This window comes from Accipiter gentilis, chromosome Z (genome assembly GCF_929443795.1).
Source record: "Accipiter gentilis chromosome Z, bAccGen1.1, whole genome shotgun sequence".
NCBI lineage: Eukaryota > Metazoa > Chordata > Aves > Accipitriformes > Accipitridae > Astur > Astur gentilis.
Genome location: NC_064919.1, coordinates 68839388 through 68860187, shown reverse-complemented (window position 1 = coordinate 68860187; position 20800 = coordinate 68839388). Strand labels below are relative to the sequence as shown.

At 39.5% G+C, this 20800-nt stretch overlaps 1 protein-coding gene across 2 annotated transcripts in view; it reads right to left on the bottom strand.

Annotated features, from left to right (window-relative positions):
- The window catches only part of PLPP1 (phospholipid phosphatase 1), a 70694-nt gene that overhangs the window by 9506 nt on the left and 40388 nt on the right, over positions 1–20800 (bottom strand). For both annotated transcript variants that reach the window (XM_049796217.1, XM_049796218.1), the window contains exon 4: positions 6041–6098. In XM_049796217.1, the coding sequence (XP_049652174.1) occupies positions 6041–6098 (58 nt within the window). The remainder of the gene's footprint in view (positions 1–6040; positions 6099–20800) is intronic.

Below are 20800 nucleotides of genomic sequence, written 5' to 3'. Positions count from 1 at the left end.
AAATACCAACATTAGAAGTATACTAGGAGTGCATACAAGTAGAAGAACAAGCCATCTCCATACTTGAGCCTCACAGCATGACCCATTATTTTTTGTTCAAGTAAGATGCTTGGTACTAACCACAGCTACAGCCAAACAAAACATTTTCAGTAACAAAAGTCTTTTCATTGGTTTTTGAAGACTAGGTAGTCCTGAACTTTCAAGTGGACGGGAATACATTAAGGACTGTTCTGTAGCTCTAGGCAGTAGCATTTGGGAAGGTCAAGAAACACTGTCATGCAAACAGACATACCTACAATACTGTGTTAAAGGCTCCCAGGTTCTTACTTGGGTACCGTTTCACTCAACCTCCAATCCCAAGATAAACAATTAAAGTAAAAGATTTCAAGAGCAAAGCTCAATTGGCACATTTAGGAGCACGAGTACCAAAAAGAGGCTAAACCCTGCTTTCACTTGTGTTTATTTAGCCTATGATCTCTCTGCAAAAGAAGGCTGTCAGCCCAGGTCACTGAAATACCAGTCACCCTCCTGTTCTGGTCTAATTCCCTGTGACCTTGGACACACAAGATGTTCTTCCCCAATGAACCATGGGAGAGCTGGAGAGCCACTCAGGTTACATCAGGCAAAGATCCACGGTAACCCCTTTTGTTCCAAGTCTAAGCAACACAAACACATTGCTGTCACCAGAATAGCAGGGCAGTTTGGCTGGGTTTCTGCAGCCCTGTTCTTCATTCCAGATTAGGTGCAGGCAGGGAAGCGCCCAGGCCAGCTACAGGCAAGAGCGACTCCATTACAGCAACCTGATCCTCAGGGCTGCGCTCACTTCTGCCAACAGCAACAGTTGCCGTGGGGTCATCCTCGCTACTGAAGACAGCATGCGTTTAGCATTTTAATTTACAATAGCTTTCAGACATACATTTTAAAAAAAAAAAAAAAAAGTTGAAGCAAAAACTTACAATTGGCTGCAGCTTCTCCCGCTCTAGGGGAGGGGTGCTAGTTTGGTCACGGGTACATTGCTAGAAGAGGTGCTCAACCACACTCACCCTCCCATTCTCTCAGCTAAGACAAAATGGTTTTATTGATACAGGAGAGATCATGCCAGCTGTTTATCCATGAAAGGAAAGAAAGGAGCAGCAGGGGGAAGGAATGACAGAGACTATTTGGGCTCGCTCCAGCATCTGTTATCAGGTCACTGGGTTCCCACACACTGTTGCAGTCAAACTCCCTCTAGTTTCCACATGAAGCTGTCGGCAAAAAGCATCCCAGAGATAAAGGCTCTGTCTGGAGACAAACTGACTCACCTAGGCCTGCCAAATGAAGCTCAGAATACTTTCTCCACCACAACTTCCAGGCCTGACAAGTCTGCAAGCAGATTTTTTCCGTGATTTCACTCATTCCATATACCAGTGAGTTAGAAACTAGAAGAAGCCATAAGCCTAACCTGGAAGCAGGTTGAAAACCCAGGCCTTAAACTGGTCCAGCTAGACCAAATGGCTTTTGTACAGCCACATAGCAACATAACATCCAGTTAAAAATGCAGCAGTGACCTCTATGCTTAAGAATGGTGATATACAGTACTGCTTATTTAAATAGGTACATTATACAAACTATTTAACGTTCCCTAAGGTTATTCAAAGCCCACACATTTCTATTGTATTATCATTCTTCTATAACTTGTTAAAGTGCTTTATGAAACAGAATTAATGCATTCTTCTCTTTACTCTGCAGATGAGCAAACCTCCTTTCTCAATGGCAGGTGCCACGCTGATTTGCAGTAGGTGCTTCCCTTGCTTCCATTTTAATGCCAGATAGTCACATACAGCAAGCTACATGAGACCAGTTCAAGTAGAGGTTTTGCACATCAGGACACTGACAATTCAAACATGGTAACAAAATGTAGATTCATTATAGTTTGCTGTAAAAGGCTTTAAGCAGGGACCAGCTTAACGAAGCTGCTATCAACTATGGAAATATGAAAGTCGATATGGTATCACTGACTCATTCCTTCTATTTAGATAACCTTTAAAGGCTTGACTGCCCATGCATGGAAGGTGAATGCTGGTCCTGCAAGGAACCTAAGAAAGAGAGTATTAAGTAACTGTAAATGCTGGGGAACAAAGGTTATTTGTGTCCTCCCAGAAAGACATGAGCCCAAGTGTTTCCATTCCTGAAGTCAGAAGTAAACTTCTGTTCTCCAATGCTGTCCCATAAACCAAAAAGAAAAATTAAGGAGAAATGCTTCAAATTCCCAGATACGTGTTTGATTAGACTATTCATGATATTCTTTCATATTTCTTTAGCTCTTTTTAAATTCAAGTTGTGTGTTTTCAGCTTAGAATTTTAAGCTTTTCAGCTTCTTTCCTTCATTCTGAACTAAATCACACATTTTCTTCTATATGCTCCTTGAATGAAGAAAATGAAAGACCATCCAGATAAAATCCCTGCTTCCAGGGTAATGAAGCCCCCAGAATATAAAGACATTGAAGTCACAACATCCCTAAGAGATGAACTTTAAAAAAACCTACCCACTCAGCAGCACCTACAGGTTACAGTTTTTGTCAACAACTTCCTTCACATTAAATATAAAGGCTGAGCTGTCAGGTGTTTCCATGTACTGCCCTCACTATGAGGTGGGACAAGCAGCACAGGATTATGTTCAAAATAGCAGTTTTTTATCCCAGTTCCAGCAAAGCCATGCAGTCAGAACTCAGATACCACAGTTCCCACTGAGACTTGTGGAATTTCTCATGTCACCAAAGGTTTAAAGCATCTGAAACAGTTGAAAATGCTGATGAACCACCTCACATTTGTTTTTAATCCATCACATGCAAGTGCACAGAAGAAAAAAAAGCCATAATTTAACCTGTTTGTACTTCAGCAGTTCTGCTTTAAGTAACTGAAGCTGCAGAAGTATTTCACTACTTTGCCTAGTATTTTGCAAGGTGGCTTTAAGCCACATACTTCAAGCATCTCGCATTTCACGGCTGCAGTGTTCCTACTGCCTGTGGCAGAGATCATTTCCCCTCTGGTTCCCCCAAAATGTTCCCTCATTCTTGAAATGCATAACCTGACGGAGTACACGTGTTCAGCAAGTAACATTTAAGAGTATGCTATCTGCAGTATGCACGCATGGCAGACTCCTCCAGTCCCTCCAGAAACCGGCATGCTAGTGTCTGGTTATGATTAATACTGCCTATGAGTAATGCCACATGTTAACGATTCTGTCCTGCTCATGACTCAGTCCGTGGCTGGAGCAAGTGTGCAAAGACCAGATGAAGCCAGCATCAGAGTTCAGTTAACAAACAGGTTATCAAGTGCCGCAGGTTTGGTTTAGAGCCAGTGGCAGCACTCTGCCTTGCCACATGGGCAAGGGGTAGGGTTAGAAAGCAGTTTTCCTTACCTTCCTGCAGTAGCTGTTTGCTTGAAGATATATGTACTTTCTCTTTTTTTACTTTTTTTTTTTTTTTTTTTTTGAATAAAAAGACCACATTGAATGCAAAGGTTGGTACGCAGTAATGCTGTGTTAATCAGCAAGGTAAAAATATCCTGCACAGCAGTCATTAACCTTCTTCAGATGTCCCAGTCAAGGCCTCCCAACAGTTTCTGAATGAATAATCTTATTACAGGACAGAAGAAAGTATAAGTCTGATCACCACAAAGCCTCTTATTTGTACTGGGCAGTAGCTCAGCCACAGACAAGAAACTGGGGTGCAGGAATAGATTAAGAATGCCTTCTCCTCCAGCCAGGGTTCTGGCTATTCATTGACAAGCTTACTGAATAACAAACTGATCTCCAACAAAACACTTACTGTTTAACTCTTAACATGACATTTGTTAAGGACATTCATACCTTTCTAGTTTAAGGGAGCTAGGTAAAGCCATGTTGTCTTGCAGTTACTACAGAACTGAATGAGCACAAGGACAGTTTCTGTAGCAGCTTGCTGAGCCACCGCAAGTTTTATTTCATTGCTGAACCGGGACTGACACAAGCTCTGGGTTTACAGCATTTCAAAGGGGCATACAGAGGATGGATTTGACTTCTACTGTCCCACCTCTGCCCCACGCAGAAGTCTGCCGAGCGTGAAGCTCACACATACACAAAGCCCCAAGACAGGTAAGGTGCATCGCTGCCTGTTCAGGAACTCTACACAAGCTCCTTTGCATGGATTCAAAAACCCATGCCACGGGCAACTACAGAAAGCATTATTCAACCCACATGAAGTTAGTATCTTCAAAATAAAGAACTCCTGACTTTCTTGCCAAAGGTTGCATTTTTTCAAATCCTAGTAGGTTAAACAAACAAGGTCTGGAGCCCAAGCTGTATTGACGGGGGGCGGGGGGCAGGCGGCAGAGGCACACACAGGTTTTAATTAACAGATGCAAGGTTTGAAAATAACAACTCCTTTTTCTGAGTTTGTACCAGCTGACAAGTCCTCCTGATCACCACCATTTCCTCAGGCTGCAGCAAGCAGGACGCTCCTTACACATACATGTGACAGAGGTAAAAGTTCTGACAGATTCACATCCCTGTCAAATGGCTGTAATCCAGTCAGCAAAAGTTAGGAACTATACACGTTGCCAAACACCTAGCAAGTTTTTTCTTGTCTCCAAGTTTGTGCTGCTGAGAGGTGGCACTATCACCCTCTCACGGTGCTCAACAAAACCATGCACAGAGGAGTTGGATCAGAAGGGTATGGCTGAACCCAATGGAGCAAGTCAGTCTTAGGCTGCTGTGTAGCAGTTATGTGCTCCACACTATTATGGAAATAGTGGTTTTGGCTTTGGAATCATATCACAAGTGGACCTATATAATTTTGGAGACTGCCAGTCACAATGAGCAAGTAAAGGCACTTTTTTTTTTTTTTTTTTTTTAAACAGCTGACAGGAAGTTGCACTATATTCTAGTCAAAGCCAGGACATAATATTTTTATGAATTCTTTGTATTAGATAAAGACTGGTAAGAGAGGGAAAGGAACTAAACCAGTTTAGCCATAAACAAACTGCAATGTTAGATCCAAACCGAACAGTGAGCTTCTGAAAAAGCTTTTTTTAACGTAAAGTTTAAAAAGTCCTATGTCATACTGAAGAGCCACCCCTTTCTGTATGTGGTTGTAGGGTTTTTAGTTTAATCTGAATAATCTTGTCCACTCACTGTAGATGTTATACTATTGCCAAGAGACAGCGAAAAAGTTAAGAATGCAATCAGGATGAGAAATCAAATTGAATCTGAGCTCTGTGAAGATCCTGGCATCTATGTATTACGTTAGCAATTTATATCCAGGACTAGAGCTTAATTTTACAACTACATTAACAACAAAATTGCAGAAAGCTGTTTAATACCTTCTGTGTTACAAATTACCAGGGGAAGAACAACCAAATCAATCTTTCAGCGTTACAATGCTTATCCTAGGAGTGAAGATAATTTGCCCTAGCTGACTTGGAACAATTTGAACTGAAATGCTTTAGGCTCCAATTGAAGCATTAGTAATTGATCTTATCATTAGTATTTGCTTCCACAGACAGATCTGTCCCCTTCCTTCCCTCACTCTGCCTCCCGGCCCCTAAAAGACAGGAGAAAATTAAAAGGAATTTAAAAATTCAAGTTAATTTGCTGTTTTGTAAGCTTATGGGCCCACCCACTTTTGATCGGGGTTTAGGTTTTCTCATTTTTAAATACACTTTGCATGTTTCATTAAGTCAGACATATCTTATTATATATTTTATATTGCTTTCAATATAATTAAATTTAAGTAGCAGCATATTTTCCAAACCCACTTATCGCCAGGTTCATTTTAGAAAAGACACGCAAGTCAATTACCATATGAAGTATTTTTAGGCATATTGAACATAATTCTACTTCTTGCCCCAGTATCAGTGGCATTCCCTTACAACTCCTACTGAGAAATCTTCAGTTATCTCAACTAAAGCACCTACACAATCAATGTCCCTTGCCCAAAGCAGCCAAGTAAACATTTCAATTTTTGGACTAGGTAACTAACAGGCTTTTTTTTTGCCATTTAGATGGAAAGAGCATACTTACTGCTAGGAAGAGCATGCAGTACATGGAGAACGAAGAATGGCCAGAGTAAAATGATAGTCTGGAAAAGAAGAGAACAAACATCTCATTACTTTTCTTTTGCAACACTCAGTCTACAATGATACTTGATTGTCTTACACAAGTGAACTGGTTAAATGCAAACATCTCCATGTTTTTTAGTTCAAGGAGGCTATCTAGCCACAACAGCCATCACACATGTCCAACAAAAGCTTTTTGACAGCACAAACTTCACTACTGGCAGCTATCCTATTCCAGCATTAAGTTGATCTCCATGTCAGGTTGTAACTCCTAGCCCTTTGACTGAAGTTTGAACAGCAAGTGAGCACATCCTTAAAGCTAGAAACCAAGTATCCTTCAAAACAAAGTACATTTGTTTCATCATCTTAATAAATACCAGAATACTGTAAATATTACCAACATTAAAAATTACTTATCTGATAATCACACCATGTGTGCAAGAACGAATGACACATTAATCACCCCAAACCAGTTATTTGCATTTGGTCACAATCAAGAGGTAGTAGTTAACAACCTGTATCTAGAAGTTTATACCATGTATACATACGTATACCTTTGTTAAATGTACCAATTCGTACAATCACCTATCATTGAAGGGTACGGGGAAAGCCATGAAGGCAGTCCATTAACCAGCCAACTGCAAAAGGTGACGCCTCATCTAATACTTGTAGAAATGGCCTCATACTTGGCTATATCATGTAAAGGGTGTCAACATTGCCTTCAACTCGTAAAGGCTTGCAGCAGGTCCAGACTGAAGGGACTCAACAGTTGATGCTGGCAGCGCAGAGTTCCTTCCGCAAGGTCCTCCCCCCTGCACAGGTCATTTCTGCGAGGAGCTGCGTATCACAGCTGTAAAACAAATCCCACCCGCCTCTTCGTCAAGAGGAGGGGGCAAAACGGAAAGACATTTCTAATTCAGTTTTAAGCGGAGAGGTGAAAGAAACTGTACTTGAACTATTTCTTCTATTTGACGCACAGAGCCTTGTAATTAATGGTGCTGCTTCGCAGGCTATCAGTCAGGTCTCAGCCAGGCTTCTGTGCAATTTAGCTACGTAACGCAGCACTCCTTGCTTAAGAGTTCGGCATACACAAACAAGGCCAACTTCATAAAAAGTTTCATAGCTCTCCAGACTGCCCTCCACCATATCCAGCAGGTCCCTCTTTTGGTGCCTCAGCCCAGCAGAGAGCCTGAGGCCAGGCAAATTTCTGGTCAAGGGAAACATTCCTACTCCTTGGGCCAAGAGTAACACAGGCAGCTCTGATGTGCAGTAAGATAATTGGGTTAAACATTCACTACTCAGATACCACAAAGAAGACAATAAAACAATCTTGTGCACAAGTGAAACTGCAAACTTCCTGCATTAATTTGCATGTATAACATTACAAAACTGCATCAGGTGTCAGAAAAAAAACCACAAAAGTTCCCTCAGTACATACCCAACAGATATTTTTCAATTCAGTTCTTAAATACAAAAACTGTAACTGAGAATGTGTTCTCTTCAGATGTTTAAAATTCAAAAAACATTAAGATTAGATTTTAGATTAGATTAGACATCCCTTCTCCACTTTAGCACTCTTTAACTCTTCACCAGTTAAAATCTCGGGGCAAGAGTCTACTATGAAAGCCAATACAATAAGAATTTTGAAGAGCTCCATGTTTCAGACAAACACATCATCTGAGCCAAGAAACCAAAGCATGCTGTTCTAAAGAACAGAAGATACAGAATAAGGAATTCCTGGATCCTGTGCCAATATTTTATCCACTGAATTTGGGGTTAATTCCTGTTGTCCATAAGATGACGTTTCCCACAATTCCTGATAGCAACCTATTGCCAACTGAAGGAATTCAGAAGGCTAATAAGTGACAGAAGGAATAAATATAATTCTCTAAGTTTATTTTGGAATTCCTATATAATTTTAATGGTGGTGTTGACTACTGGCATTCTTGGTTTTAGGAATGTATTAGCCCAATGTAACATTAAGACTCCCTTGCTCCAAGTTGAAGGTTACAAAATTTGAATGCATTCTCATCAGGCAAAGATAAGTATGCTGTACAAGATTGAAAATGTTGTGCTAGCACACGAAGTATTGCCAGAAATACAACTGGGACAAAGTATTGATCCAACTTGTACATCGTGCAATCCCAGTGACATTTCTTTGGCAATACTGTGTCTCTAGAATTCCTTAAAAAACAGACATTTTAAAAAAAATAATCTTAAAACCCTTTCAAACACTAATCTTGACAATGGAAATGTTTCCCAATGATTTCTAAGCATGCAAACAACATCTTCCCAAAGCCAAGAGAACATCCTGTCTATCAAACCAGCCAAGTGGCTGCACAGCCCAGGCTTCTTTGTGATCATACTGCAAGTGCTGCCTTGCCATGAGCCAGAATTTAAAAAATAAATACATTTTTAATTAAAAAACTAACCAATATTTACTAGTCCCAAGAATGCAGAAGTATTAGAAGAAAATACATTTCTAAATGAAACAGTACAGACAACTCTCAAACCCCCTATCTTTTGCTAATGAAGGAAAGGCTAAACTATCCCAGTAGGAATTTGCACATCGGATTTCAGGACATCTTTTTCAAATGAATATTAGAATGGTATCCACTGAAACCGCAGTGTCATGAAATAGAGTTGGTAAGTCCAAAGTCTTGTTTTGATTCTTTCCAGAATGGCAGAATCTGACTTCAAAAGATCAGCTTTGCAGAGATCCATACCTTTTACTCCATCAATACCTACCTCACAGATCACTTGTGATGCGAGAAACAAGGCTTCATTTTAACAGGAAAAAGCATAAGGTTTAATTATTTCCACTTGGGCATTATTACCAAGTGAGAAGAATGCCTTAAGTAGTAACACAAAACCAGTTTCAGGTCTCAGCTGAGGTCCAAAGTATATTCTCACTTTCCAATGTATACAGTACAAGTAGACATCTCAAAAAGGTCTTAAAATAAGGTTAATTCAAGGGCTGTTTAGCTTTCTTGAAACAGTTTTGCCACAAATTTCACATGGTTTATGATAAAGACAGAAGTAAAGATGCTATACTTTAACAGGTTGCCATAAGACTGACTACGATTAATCACTACAGTTTGCTATCGTAAGTCTGGATTTTTAAAGAGTACCTGGGAAAATAATCAAAGTATAAACAACTCCTACAAGAAATAATTGAACTGAACCACTCAGTACTTTTAAACCAGGATTTCTAATCCCAGATAAGCACGTCTAAGACACATTACCTTGCAGGACTTGACACTGACAACCATTTCATTCTGTTCTATTTTTTTCCACGCGCAAAGGCAACATAGCCGGCAGAGCAGAGCCTGCCTGATAGAAGGTACCGTGCCTTCAATTAGTAGAAAAACGGAATATAACACACAGCAAATAAAAGGATCATTTGTCTTACACTGTCACTTGGAAGAGCACGTTTTAAGTAATAAGTTCTGCTTGGCAGTATTTTGTAAAGTGCATTATTTAATAAGTGAATTACTGAACACTGGAGCTCAGTGAACAAGCTTGATGTGTTGTCTCCATACAATGTCTTTGTAAGGACACCTGAATGTGCAGAAACATTTAAGCAAAGTGCAGCAGTCTGACAGGGAAATGAATGGCCTTAGTGAAACATAAGACTAGGAAATAGCTGAATATATATGGCACAGAGGAGCATTAAATGGTGAGAAATTAAAGCATTAGAAATGACAATAAAAAGGGATAAACCAGAAGAAAGCGTATCTTGTGGTGCCACAATAAACCTGGCAGAGGCTGAATGACAAGGCAGTCTTCCCAATACAACTACTGAATATGGAATGATGCCTTAAGAGAAAAGCAGGAGGCCCAGCAAAACATTATGCACACTCCCAAATCAAAGCAAATAAAACCACACGCTGGATTAGCCTGCAAGTCCTTCTATCCTCAGGTTCTCTGGATTCTCCAAGTCTGACTCAAAGCTTCCCCTGACATTCATGTTACCCATTCCATTGATCTGGAGGGGAGTAAGTGCCAGACAGAGCTGCAGCTCAGCACACCAGCGTTGAGTAAGCCAGAGAGCTCCACACACTTGTTAGGGAAATATTCCTAGAATTTCAGAGCCATGAGGACAGGGTTTAATAAATTGCTAGTCCTACACTTAAGCTGAAGCACCATATTCTCTGAAGTCAATTTTCTCTGCATTCATGCATTTTTACAGCACCCACTCTTTTCTTATATGCTAGACTTGCACGAGTACAACTTTCAAGATCAGTGGGGATTGAAAGGTTTGAGGACGCTGAAATCAAGCACTTCTGTGATTATTGCAAAAAAATGTTTAAGCAAATGCACAAGTAGTTAACCTATTTAACAGTATCAGCAACTACTCAGAAACCCATTTTGAAGAGACAATATTCCCAATTTCTCCACTTTCTTCCTTCTCTGCCAGTAGTTAAACCCACACTTAAGTACAAAGCCTTACACTGACAGAAAGGAAAAAGCTGCCAGTCCTTCCACTTCAGTAATAATACTCATCTGGACAATTTTACTGACAGAGGTGTTTCAACATGAGACTCGATAATAGTAAGTGTCTTGCACAATTCCCTAATCATATTTGGGGTGAGAAGTAGATCCACTCAGCTCTGTTTTAAGTAGTGGCAGATAGTGAGAAAACTTTGCCAATGCTGACACTTAATACACATGGGACTATGCCCATTTTTTTGCAGTTACACTTTTTTCCTTTTCAAGGCTATCTTACCTTATGCTTATCCTACACAAATGAAAGTTCCCTGCTTATCCTACTGACATAAAACAGATCTAGCACGTTCTAGGAAGAAAGAGGCAGTCATCTTCTAATTTCTAACCACCTTCCCCACCACCGCCCTTTTGAAACAAGCCCTGCAGACACTGCAAGAATCAAGGGTGACCTTTCCCCAAGCTCAGGATCAACATGAAGTGGTTTTACTCAGTTACAAGTACTACAAGGCTTGTCTTCACTGCTAGACTGATCACATTTTGAAAGTTTGTTAAAAACTTCTGCTAGCATAACTTGTTGGGTTTTTGGTTGGTTTTTTCCTTCTCTCTGGGAATTGAAGAAATACCTCACAATACATCCCAAGTATGCACGTATCATGTAAATTTTATTTATTTAAACCAAAGTATTACACACTGATGGAACAATCTAATTGGGCAATGACTAGTTAACTAGCTATTCTGCAACTGTCAGCAGTGGTTTGTACCAGCAACTACTAGAGGAATACTCTTCACTGTAATATAACCAGTAAGGAAAAATCCCATCCTCCTACTATTTTTTACTTTTCAAATGATCAGCAGTCAACCTGCACCTTGAACTCCCAAATATTCCAAAGTTTCAACTAGGGAGCAAGAAGTTACGAAGTCCTGGCATTCGTACCACAATCATGTACGTTCTGAGGTCCTGATATTACAAAGTCCAACCAACTGGCATGCTGCAATGGCATTCCACACACACATTGCAAAACCAAAAGCAAGTTCTCTTATGTTAGTTTTGACTTTGTCACTCAATTTAACTCAAAAAACAAAAGGAAAGTTTAACTTTCTACAACATTTCTAGTTAGCCTCCTCCAACAAAAAAAAAAAAAAAATCAGGACTTTGTTTACTTCTCTTTCCTAATAATCTCCTCTTAGGAAAGAGTAAAAGTGAAAATAGCAGCAAGGACTCCTCAGACCAACATTCCTAAAAACTAATATTTTGCTCTCACATGCATCAGATTACAGGCTTCTGTTCCATTAACCATGTCTGCGCAAGTTATCCACAGAATACTGTTCTGACTCACAGGAGTGTTATTATCATTTTTACATAAAGGGAATAATAAGAAAAAAAAATCCCTGTAAAATCAGGGATTTGACTCTCTTTAAGAAACCACTTTGGGCATGAAGCTCTTGGCAAGCGTGCAGAACCCTTCCCCCAACATATTTTTGTAATCTTTGAAGAGGAAAAGGAAAGGGAGGCAGCGGAGGAACCATCAGCATTAAGGAGATTTCAGTCCCTACAGTACTGTTGGAGCAATACAGTTATAGACATGTCCAAAGTTTTACCTTAAGAGACTTTTCCCTTCTGTTAACTTGGACATAAGCTTTGCAAAGCAGTGAAATTCTGCCAAGAATGAGAAGATGCATCTACCTGCTTGATTAGCCATAGCCAGCTTCCAAATAATTTTCAGGATGTGCTGAACACAAGTTACAAACTTTGATTTCCAATGAGTTTAAGCATGATAAACTACTGAAATGACAGACTGCAAGCACACGTTTTTCTGAAAACCGTTAAAGGGTGACGAGTTTTATTGTCGGTTATGAAAACAAATGCTATCCATCACCCCTGAGAAGGGCCAATTCACATTAGGGCAAAGGAGGTGTAAGATCAGAAACATGATCCAGACTGCAGAACTGCATCTCAACTGGTTACAGCATGTTCACCTTTCAGATTTGATTCTCCCTACTGCCAGTTAGTTCGTATTGCAAAGGCAGCTCTTTCTGCTTCTAGATCAAGTACAGCCTTGTTTTATCATCCACTGTAGCCCAGAAGCTTCTGAAGTTTAAATATTTAAAGATTCTTACTTACTAGCATATTTCAGCTTTTTCCTTCCATGTAAAGTTAAGTGTAGGTGCCCTGACTAAACTTCAATTCTCAGAAGTGGTGAATAATTTCACTAGGACTGGAAGTGTTCCCAAATCAGCCATATTACATCTTGAATAACAGTAATGACAGACAGGTAAGATGCAGCATTTAAAAAAAAAGTTGCACCACCTGGATAATAGTGCACATTCCTTTCCTTCCTTCCATTCATCCCTTTCAACTGCTTTGGTATCCAAGCTGCCCGAATTTTTTTTATTTTTTTTTTCATATATCTTTTCAGAAGTGGAAACTACTAAATTAGTCTCTGACAAAAGCTCCTCAACATAGTTCAGTACTGTAGAGTACTTCACAGGTTAAAAGCTCCATCAGACTTCTATACACAACATACCAGTATGCACCTAGCAAACACCTAGTTAATAAGTTTGTAGCAGCTTTAGAGAAATTTCTGATTCATGATGCTGTTAGAAACTGTCAGATTAGATAAGTAATTCATTTAGTTATTATGCTTGAATGATTAAGTGGTTTGACTTTTAACAAAGCTTTAAGTAGTTTCAAAACAAAATATTGGAACATTTCATTCAAGGCAGGTTATTTTAATGCAAAATGCTTCATCATAGAAATACTCCCAATGGGGGAGGGGGGGGAGGGGGAGGAGAGAGACAGACAGGAACAATTGTTTAATACAGATGGGTTAACTTGAAGTAAGTGTCCAGTCTCTTGGCTTAGGTTTAAAAACTCCACAGCAAACCAACTGTAAAGGCTACCTAATGAAACAGGGGAAAACAAAAGTATTCATTAAAAGTATTCATTAAAATGGAAGTAATGTATGAAGGTTTCTTGTTGGGGGGGAGGTTGGATGGGTTTTTTTATTAGTTTTTGAACACAGTTACAGTTTTGAAGGGGTACCTAGAACAGGCAACGTAAGAGTTTCAAAAGTTTGGCTGAACTTCAAAACAAAGTTATGCAGGTTAGCCCCATACCAGCTGTCTGGCACACGTGCCTAACTACTGGGAACTGCTCCAAGTGATTTAGCTGCACTTACCGGCATGCATGAGTACAACCTGCAAAAGACCTCTAAACAAAGCTGAAATAAAATTCCTGGCAAATTATTGGTAAAGGGCACCACCTTGGCAATTGTGTTGAAATAAATTATAAAGGTCAAAACAGTCAGCTCTAATTTCCTAAAGACTTCTTTGACGATTACACTTTGAGTTTGCAATGGCAGACTACACACAGCTTGTTTTGAGTGCAGTCAGCATGGGAGCAATACATCAACTGAAGTAGGGAACCATTTTTTTCCTTTAGACATCCGAGACGAAATATGAATCTGTACATTAGTAATACAATTATAATTATGAAGCTTTAACAGCTGTGTTATCTGTTACCACAAACAGAACAAAGTGACAGACTGAAATTAGAGAACTTCAACTATCCAAAGTCGAACTCGACTTCAGAGAAAGTGTTCACACATGCATACACAACCCTGCTGGCTGCACAAGTGTGCTTTGGAGCCTAACAGAGTTCAGACCGCACAGAGCGCCTCCAAAGTAGCTAGACTTGTACACCATGGTTCAATACTTACCACTGCAGGATCAAAGTTTTCACTTTTGTGTATGTGCTTAGTGAGCTGATGAATAAACCAGAAAGTACAGCTTCTTGCATCTCCCTATTCACCAGATTTTCAGTGTTCCTCCAAACCCAGATCTCTGAACTTTCAGGTCCCACCCCAGTCAATATCCATCCTCAGTGAAAAAGCTAAAAAGTGATATCTAACAGAAGTATTTAGAAGTCAGTGATTGCATTATTGGGACAAACCTGCACTCCTCAGCTAAAATGCAATCAATACTGCATCCAAGAAAAATTTGTAGTAAACTCAGGAAGCCTGAACAGGTAGATTAAGAGCACACGCCCAGGACTACTACACTTGGGAAAAAACCCAAACCAATCAAACAACTTTACACTGTACAAAAATGTGTGCTGGTGGGAATTAGTTTAACTAGTCTTAAAGCAATAGGATGAATCAGCCAACTGTACTGCACACTGCAACCAAATTTAGCATGACTACAAGAGGAAGGCATTAGCAGCCTAAATGAACATGCTGGCATCCAGTTCATCTTCTGAATACCCATACCACTGCACTGTTCCTCCTCCTTTATATTCAACTGTCCTGTTATGGAAGAACATGGATTTGGGGAACAATTAATAAAAAATTACTTTGTTCTAGTTTGATTTTAAAGCTCTGAAAAATTAAAGCATGCCCTCAGAACTGATTCAGAACATCACTCAAGCTTCAGCTACAAAAAGTTAACAGCAAATTCCTCTTAACATATATTATAGAAGAGAATTAAGGCAACACTTTTAAATACATCCACTGTCAATACTCACTTGCAGATCAGCTGCACCACCTTTTATTTTCTCAGAAACAGAGGTTATGCAAGACGTGGTATGTATGCACATGCATAATACACACATGCTTTTAATTGGTTAGTTAGAAACCTGCTATCATAGCTAAAATCGTTTGCTTGAAGGGCTAATCTGTCAAAAAACTGTTTAGACTTATATTCTCACATCCTTCTCTGGAAAAGATCTGAACCCCTAGTTTCTACTCCCAACTTTGTAGTGTGTTAATCAAGGAGGAACACGTTATGCTTATGCCTTCCCATCTCCCAGCTGTTCCACATTTCATAACAGCAGCATGATAATTAAGCACTTTACATCCCTGGAATAAAAAAAAAGCTGCTTGGTTTACCTGAAGATTATAGAACACTGTTACATGTGTGTAATACCTCTACTTTCTCCATTTCAGAGAGCATGAAGAAAGCAGGGGTTGAGATGTATTCTATATGTATTTCTTTGCTTTAATGAATACTACCCCCTCCACTTTCAGGAGCAGAAATCTGAACTGTCTCCTTATACAACACTGAAACCATTTTGTTATGGAACTAGTGGCAATATTTCAGCTTCAAAAATGTGAAAGAACGTTTTGAACTGCATTCATGAAGACTTCTACTTTTTTTTCTTTTGAAAAAAACAAACGCTGAATCCAGCAATTATCCAGATTTGAAATTCAATCCAGATTTTTCAGTTGCACACCAAAAGGGACAATAAAATTCCATCACAAAGGGACACATCTGGCATTTATGAAATCCAGTTTGGAGCAGATCTTATATATGAACAAGACAAAAAGCTCTCATATCTATGTCTCAATAAGAACAGAAGCAAGCCAACAGTACCTCAATGGTAAATGTTTTAAGAGACAGGAAGACTGGAATGCCTCCAAATCTGCACTTTAAATGAAAGCTCAATAAATAAGCTCCAGAGTTAAAGTTAGTGAATTGAAGGACTCATGAAATTAAGCCGTATGTTGACCCTTCTCCTTCTAACTTACCATAAGGTACAGCTGGAGATGCCTAAGAAGGAAATGCAAAGTCATTCCTCAGCAAGAAGGAAGCTCATTTACATGGTTGGAGGCCAGGGTTCAAGTCTTGCCCAAAGCTGAAGAATACGAAGAATTGCTATGTCTTCCTTTCAGGCTCAGTAAGCAATTGTACACAGAAGGGAGGGGAGGACAACCCCAAGATGTGTTAGAATCCACTAATTAGACTGGGCATCTCCAACACTGAATTACAGGTTAAAATTTCTAGAGACTGGAAGAATAGAACTCGGGCATCTCATATCCAGAAAGGCTTCCCCTCAGGAAATTCAGCTGCGTCAAAATCTGATGGAAGGGCAACACGGCAAGGTGCAAGCAATTCAACAGCTTTCTTTTCTTACATTGCTGTTGGACAGGCCTAACAGGAAAAACGCTCTCTGCTTATCTGTTACTCAGGAGCAAAAATGAACTAGTTGGACATGTCAGCAACAGCCTTGTTTGCAGTAACCATGAGATGGCAGGATTTCTGGGACAATCTCCTTAGAGCACAAAGACATTCCATCCCCTTGTGGAAGAAAACAAGCAGGAATAACAAGAGGCCGTCTTCATCAGTGAGCAACATCTGACTGGGTTTAGATACAAAATCACGAGAGGTAGAAATAGACTGCCTACCAGGGACAAGTACTGAAGCATCACCCAAGCACACAGAGAAGGAATTAGAAAGGCCAAGGCTGGAGCTCGTGAGGAATACAAAGGGCAATGTGAATGAAGGTTTTCAGCTGGCAGGTCAGCAGCAAAACAAGGACAGGGATAACATGGGCCCACCACTGAACAGGGTGAGCTATGCTGTGACAAAGGGAATAGAAAAGCTAAATGTACTCGATACCTTCTCTGCCTGACGTTTGGAAGCCTTTTCCAACAAGATCCTTCCAGCCTCCCAGGTCTTCATGCCTAGTAGTAAAGTTCAGAGGACAGAGGTACTATCTAGGAAGATCTAACCATGATTACTTAAAGCTGGACTTGCAAGTCCATGAGAATGGATGGCATCCAGTGGTGCTGAAGAAGGTAGATGATGCCATGGTGAGGCTGATTAGACATCTAAGAAGCCATGCTAAGGATGCAGGGGGTCTAGTCCCCCTGATGGTCAGAAAAAGGGCAAGAAGGACTGAAGGAATAGATTTTCCCCACAGGCTGTGGAATCACCACCTCCAGAGCTCTTGAACAAATCAGGATGCATGGGGCTTTGTCAAAACTATAGTTAGCTCTGCTTGTAAACTGGAGGCTGGACTAGATGACCTCCAGAGGTTCCCTCCATTATATACACAAAGGCTTCCTAAGCGTCCAGCCACATACCCGAAGTATTTAAGCCATTCTTGCTAGACATCATAACAAGGTCTCCACTGTTATCAGGATGAAGTGGGCATTAACGATACTGGGCAGGGAGGGGGAATCAATTCAGCAGTAAGAAAAGGGTCAATGAAAATTTTGGAAGACAACGGTTCAGAATTTTATAAGAGATCTCTAAGGTATACTCAAAAAGGTAGAAAATATTAGATTTTAAGAGAAGCCAGCATGTTTATTTTCTGAAATGTTTTAATACTTTCTCTGGTGACATTTTAGAAAAAAATTTTTTAAAAGAGTTTTCATCATCATCTGCAGGTAACAACCATCCTGAAATACAGTATTAAAAATACAGACTTATGTTCATCCAAAACTATGAAGAATAACTTCATAACCCAATTGCCAAGTATCTGAATTGATTCTTAAACTTTTATCCACTAAATTGATTGGCCCCAACTAGTTTCTGTTTCAGAGACTTTTGTGACCACTATGGCACAACAAGCAAATCAGGCACATTGAACCTGTGAGAAGAAGAACACATTAATTAAAAGCCTTTTGCTTTCAAAGGTTATACATTCCAACACAGCATTACCAATAGTTGTATTTCACATTCCTTATTGAGTACTGATATTGCAAACCTACTTTTTTTCCTACATTATTACTGCAGGAAGTGATTCTAAAATCAGAAAATTTAAGAAAGTATGCTTTAAGGTTTTGAAGTTCTAGGGAGGCATCATTTGTACCAGCAGTAACTAGAACTTACTTATTTCCACCCTAGTATATGATTGTCCCTGTGAAAATATTCAGCAGACACTAAGTAATAATACTGCATACTTCATGCTACAACACTTATTCTTAACATTTTGTGGAGGAAATGTAAGTTTAAATAGTATCAGACTCAATATACCTGACCGTCACACAAGGCTTTAGTGTGCTGTTTGTGCAGCCAAGTTTACAAAATTATATATACATATATATATAAAAATGAAAGTGACAGCACAATCCTAAATTAAGTTCTAAAAATACTGTAAACTGTATATAGCACCTGCTACATTGTTTAAGAATTTAAAAAAAAGACTCTCATTCAAATGTTCTTTCAATTACACACAACTCTCCAATACTAGAAGTCTTGGCTTGTGGGGGATCTTTATTGTTGTTTTGTGGAGCTTTTGTTCAGTTCTGGGGAGGCTTGGGGTTTTATTTTTTCCCTGCTTGTAGAAAGGATTATATAAAGCTGGAGAGAAAAACCTATTTTAATAACTAAGTTCCCATCCTCCTCAAAAAAATATTGACAAAACCTTTACTTAAGCCATGTTTACTGTCTTTGAGATTGGATTTACAAGCAGTAAGAAATACCCATTGTTTGCTTTAGATGACAGTCCAAGTTTATAGACGCAGTTAAAGCTGACCTGTTCCAGGTTCAGGCTGGCCTGGTCAAGGATGTCTCCTGGATTCCAGATCCTGCTACCTAGGGATTACCAATGCTTGTCTGCACAAAGGTCATAAAGGTAGAATTACCAACTCCTGACTGCCAAAAATGAGTTGGGAGCAACCAGTTAACATCACCACACTATATATCAGTACAGTCTAATAATACAGTTAGAAGGCACACCCATCACCATCTTGAAGTCCTGAAGTACAACACATTTAAGCATAACTAAACAAATGGCTTTTAAAGTTGCCTTTCCCCAATCCCCCACCAGAAGCCCCAAAAAGTTTTTCCAGACCTATCAAGCATTAAGATACACTAACAATAAAGGCTTTTTTGAGAGCGTTGAAGACTTATACCACAATTCATATACTAGAAGAAAATAGAAGCTCTTGGTGTTCTACGTTGCTACTCTACTAGAGCTTCAAGCTTCACTGTTTACAAACTCATTTCACACAGACAACCAGCAACTATAGCAAAGTACATTCACCAAGGAACAGCAAAATATTAATTCCCAGCTCCTGCTGCTCAACATCTGTGGTTTCTATTAACTCTTTCAGATGCAAGAAAGCTAACAGGATGCACAAACAATCTGCCACAGACTGGCTAGAGCAGACAAGTTTGGGAGATGTGCCTTAGTTACCAATAAGGAATGGAGAAGTCATCATCTGTCCTTTCAGTGTTCTCTCTGCCTACTCCTCTGAGGAATCTGGGTGTCTTGCCAACCAACTCAAAGCCAGGTAACCACAAGCAGTAGCAAGCGAAAAGAGAAGGAAAAATTGAACAAGATGGGGAGCTGCAAAAGCCAAAGTGATCAGAGATTAATAGAGACTGCTCACTCAGATCCCTGCTCAATCAGGGTTACAGCCTAGCCCGCCTACCTATTTTACTGAGCCCTACTTTGCCGATTTGAAAAAGGAACCAGCTGTCTGGCAAGTCCATTATCTTTATATGCGCTAAAGAAAGTACCTTAAAGGCAATCCAGTAGCATTAGAGTATACGCTGGTATACTAGAAGTCACATGCTGATTGCAAGCACCAGTGACAGGAGGACCCCTTGGCTTTGACCTCTCTTCATTCATAGACAGTAAAACTGGTGCTTGCGTATCAAACTTACTTTTCTAAAACACCAAAACAAGCTACTGTCTCCCAGCAAAGAAACTACATGATATGAAATTCTGTACCATTCTGCCTAGTGCAACTACATTTTAAAAATACGCATCTTACAAAACTGTGTTACGTGCTTTGAAGAGAACTTTGCTATTTTGATACTCAAAAGAAAAGTCATCTTCACAGGTCAAGCACCTTTATTAAGTTACTATGCTTAATATTTACTTAAATGGAATATTACAAAGCTCTACACACAACCAGTTGCCATCAAACCTAGCAACACCTTCATGAAAGCTTGAGAACACAGTTCTGTGTAAGACATTCACCCTCAGACAGTGAAGTAGCTCATACCAAGCTTCTGTGTCTAGCTTAAATGCCAAAGACTGCCTGAAGGAAGGGTTGTCTTACAGACACAGAAAAGTAAACAGTTTCTAATGCTAATACTTAACTAGCAATTTTTAATACAACTAGTGATCTCCATGCATAATTTAGATATCTGCAAGTGCTACACGCTTTCAAGTAATATATGCCAACTCTTACATTCATCTTTCAACAAATATGAATGAGATTTACTAAGTACACAACTGTGATTGCGATCCTCAGCTTAGTTTACCACCAGTAGCACTGAAAGCGCAAACACAGTATAAAAGTTGTCAAGGAGAACCGAAGCTATTTAAAACTGAAGAGGACTGTTTTCAGCATGATACAGAGCAAACAAGATACTTAAGTCAGCAAGATTCAGCTTATCAAGCTCAGGTTAGAAAGTAAAACCTTACTGAAACTAACCAAAACCCACAGGCGCTTTATTTAGATAATGAAGCATAAGTCCATTGCTTTACATTCATGATAAAGCATATATGTCTTTTAGCATGTATTTTAATACTACC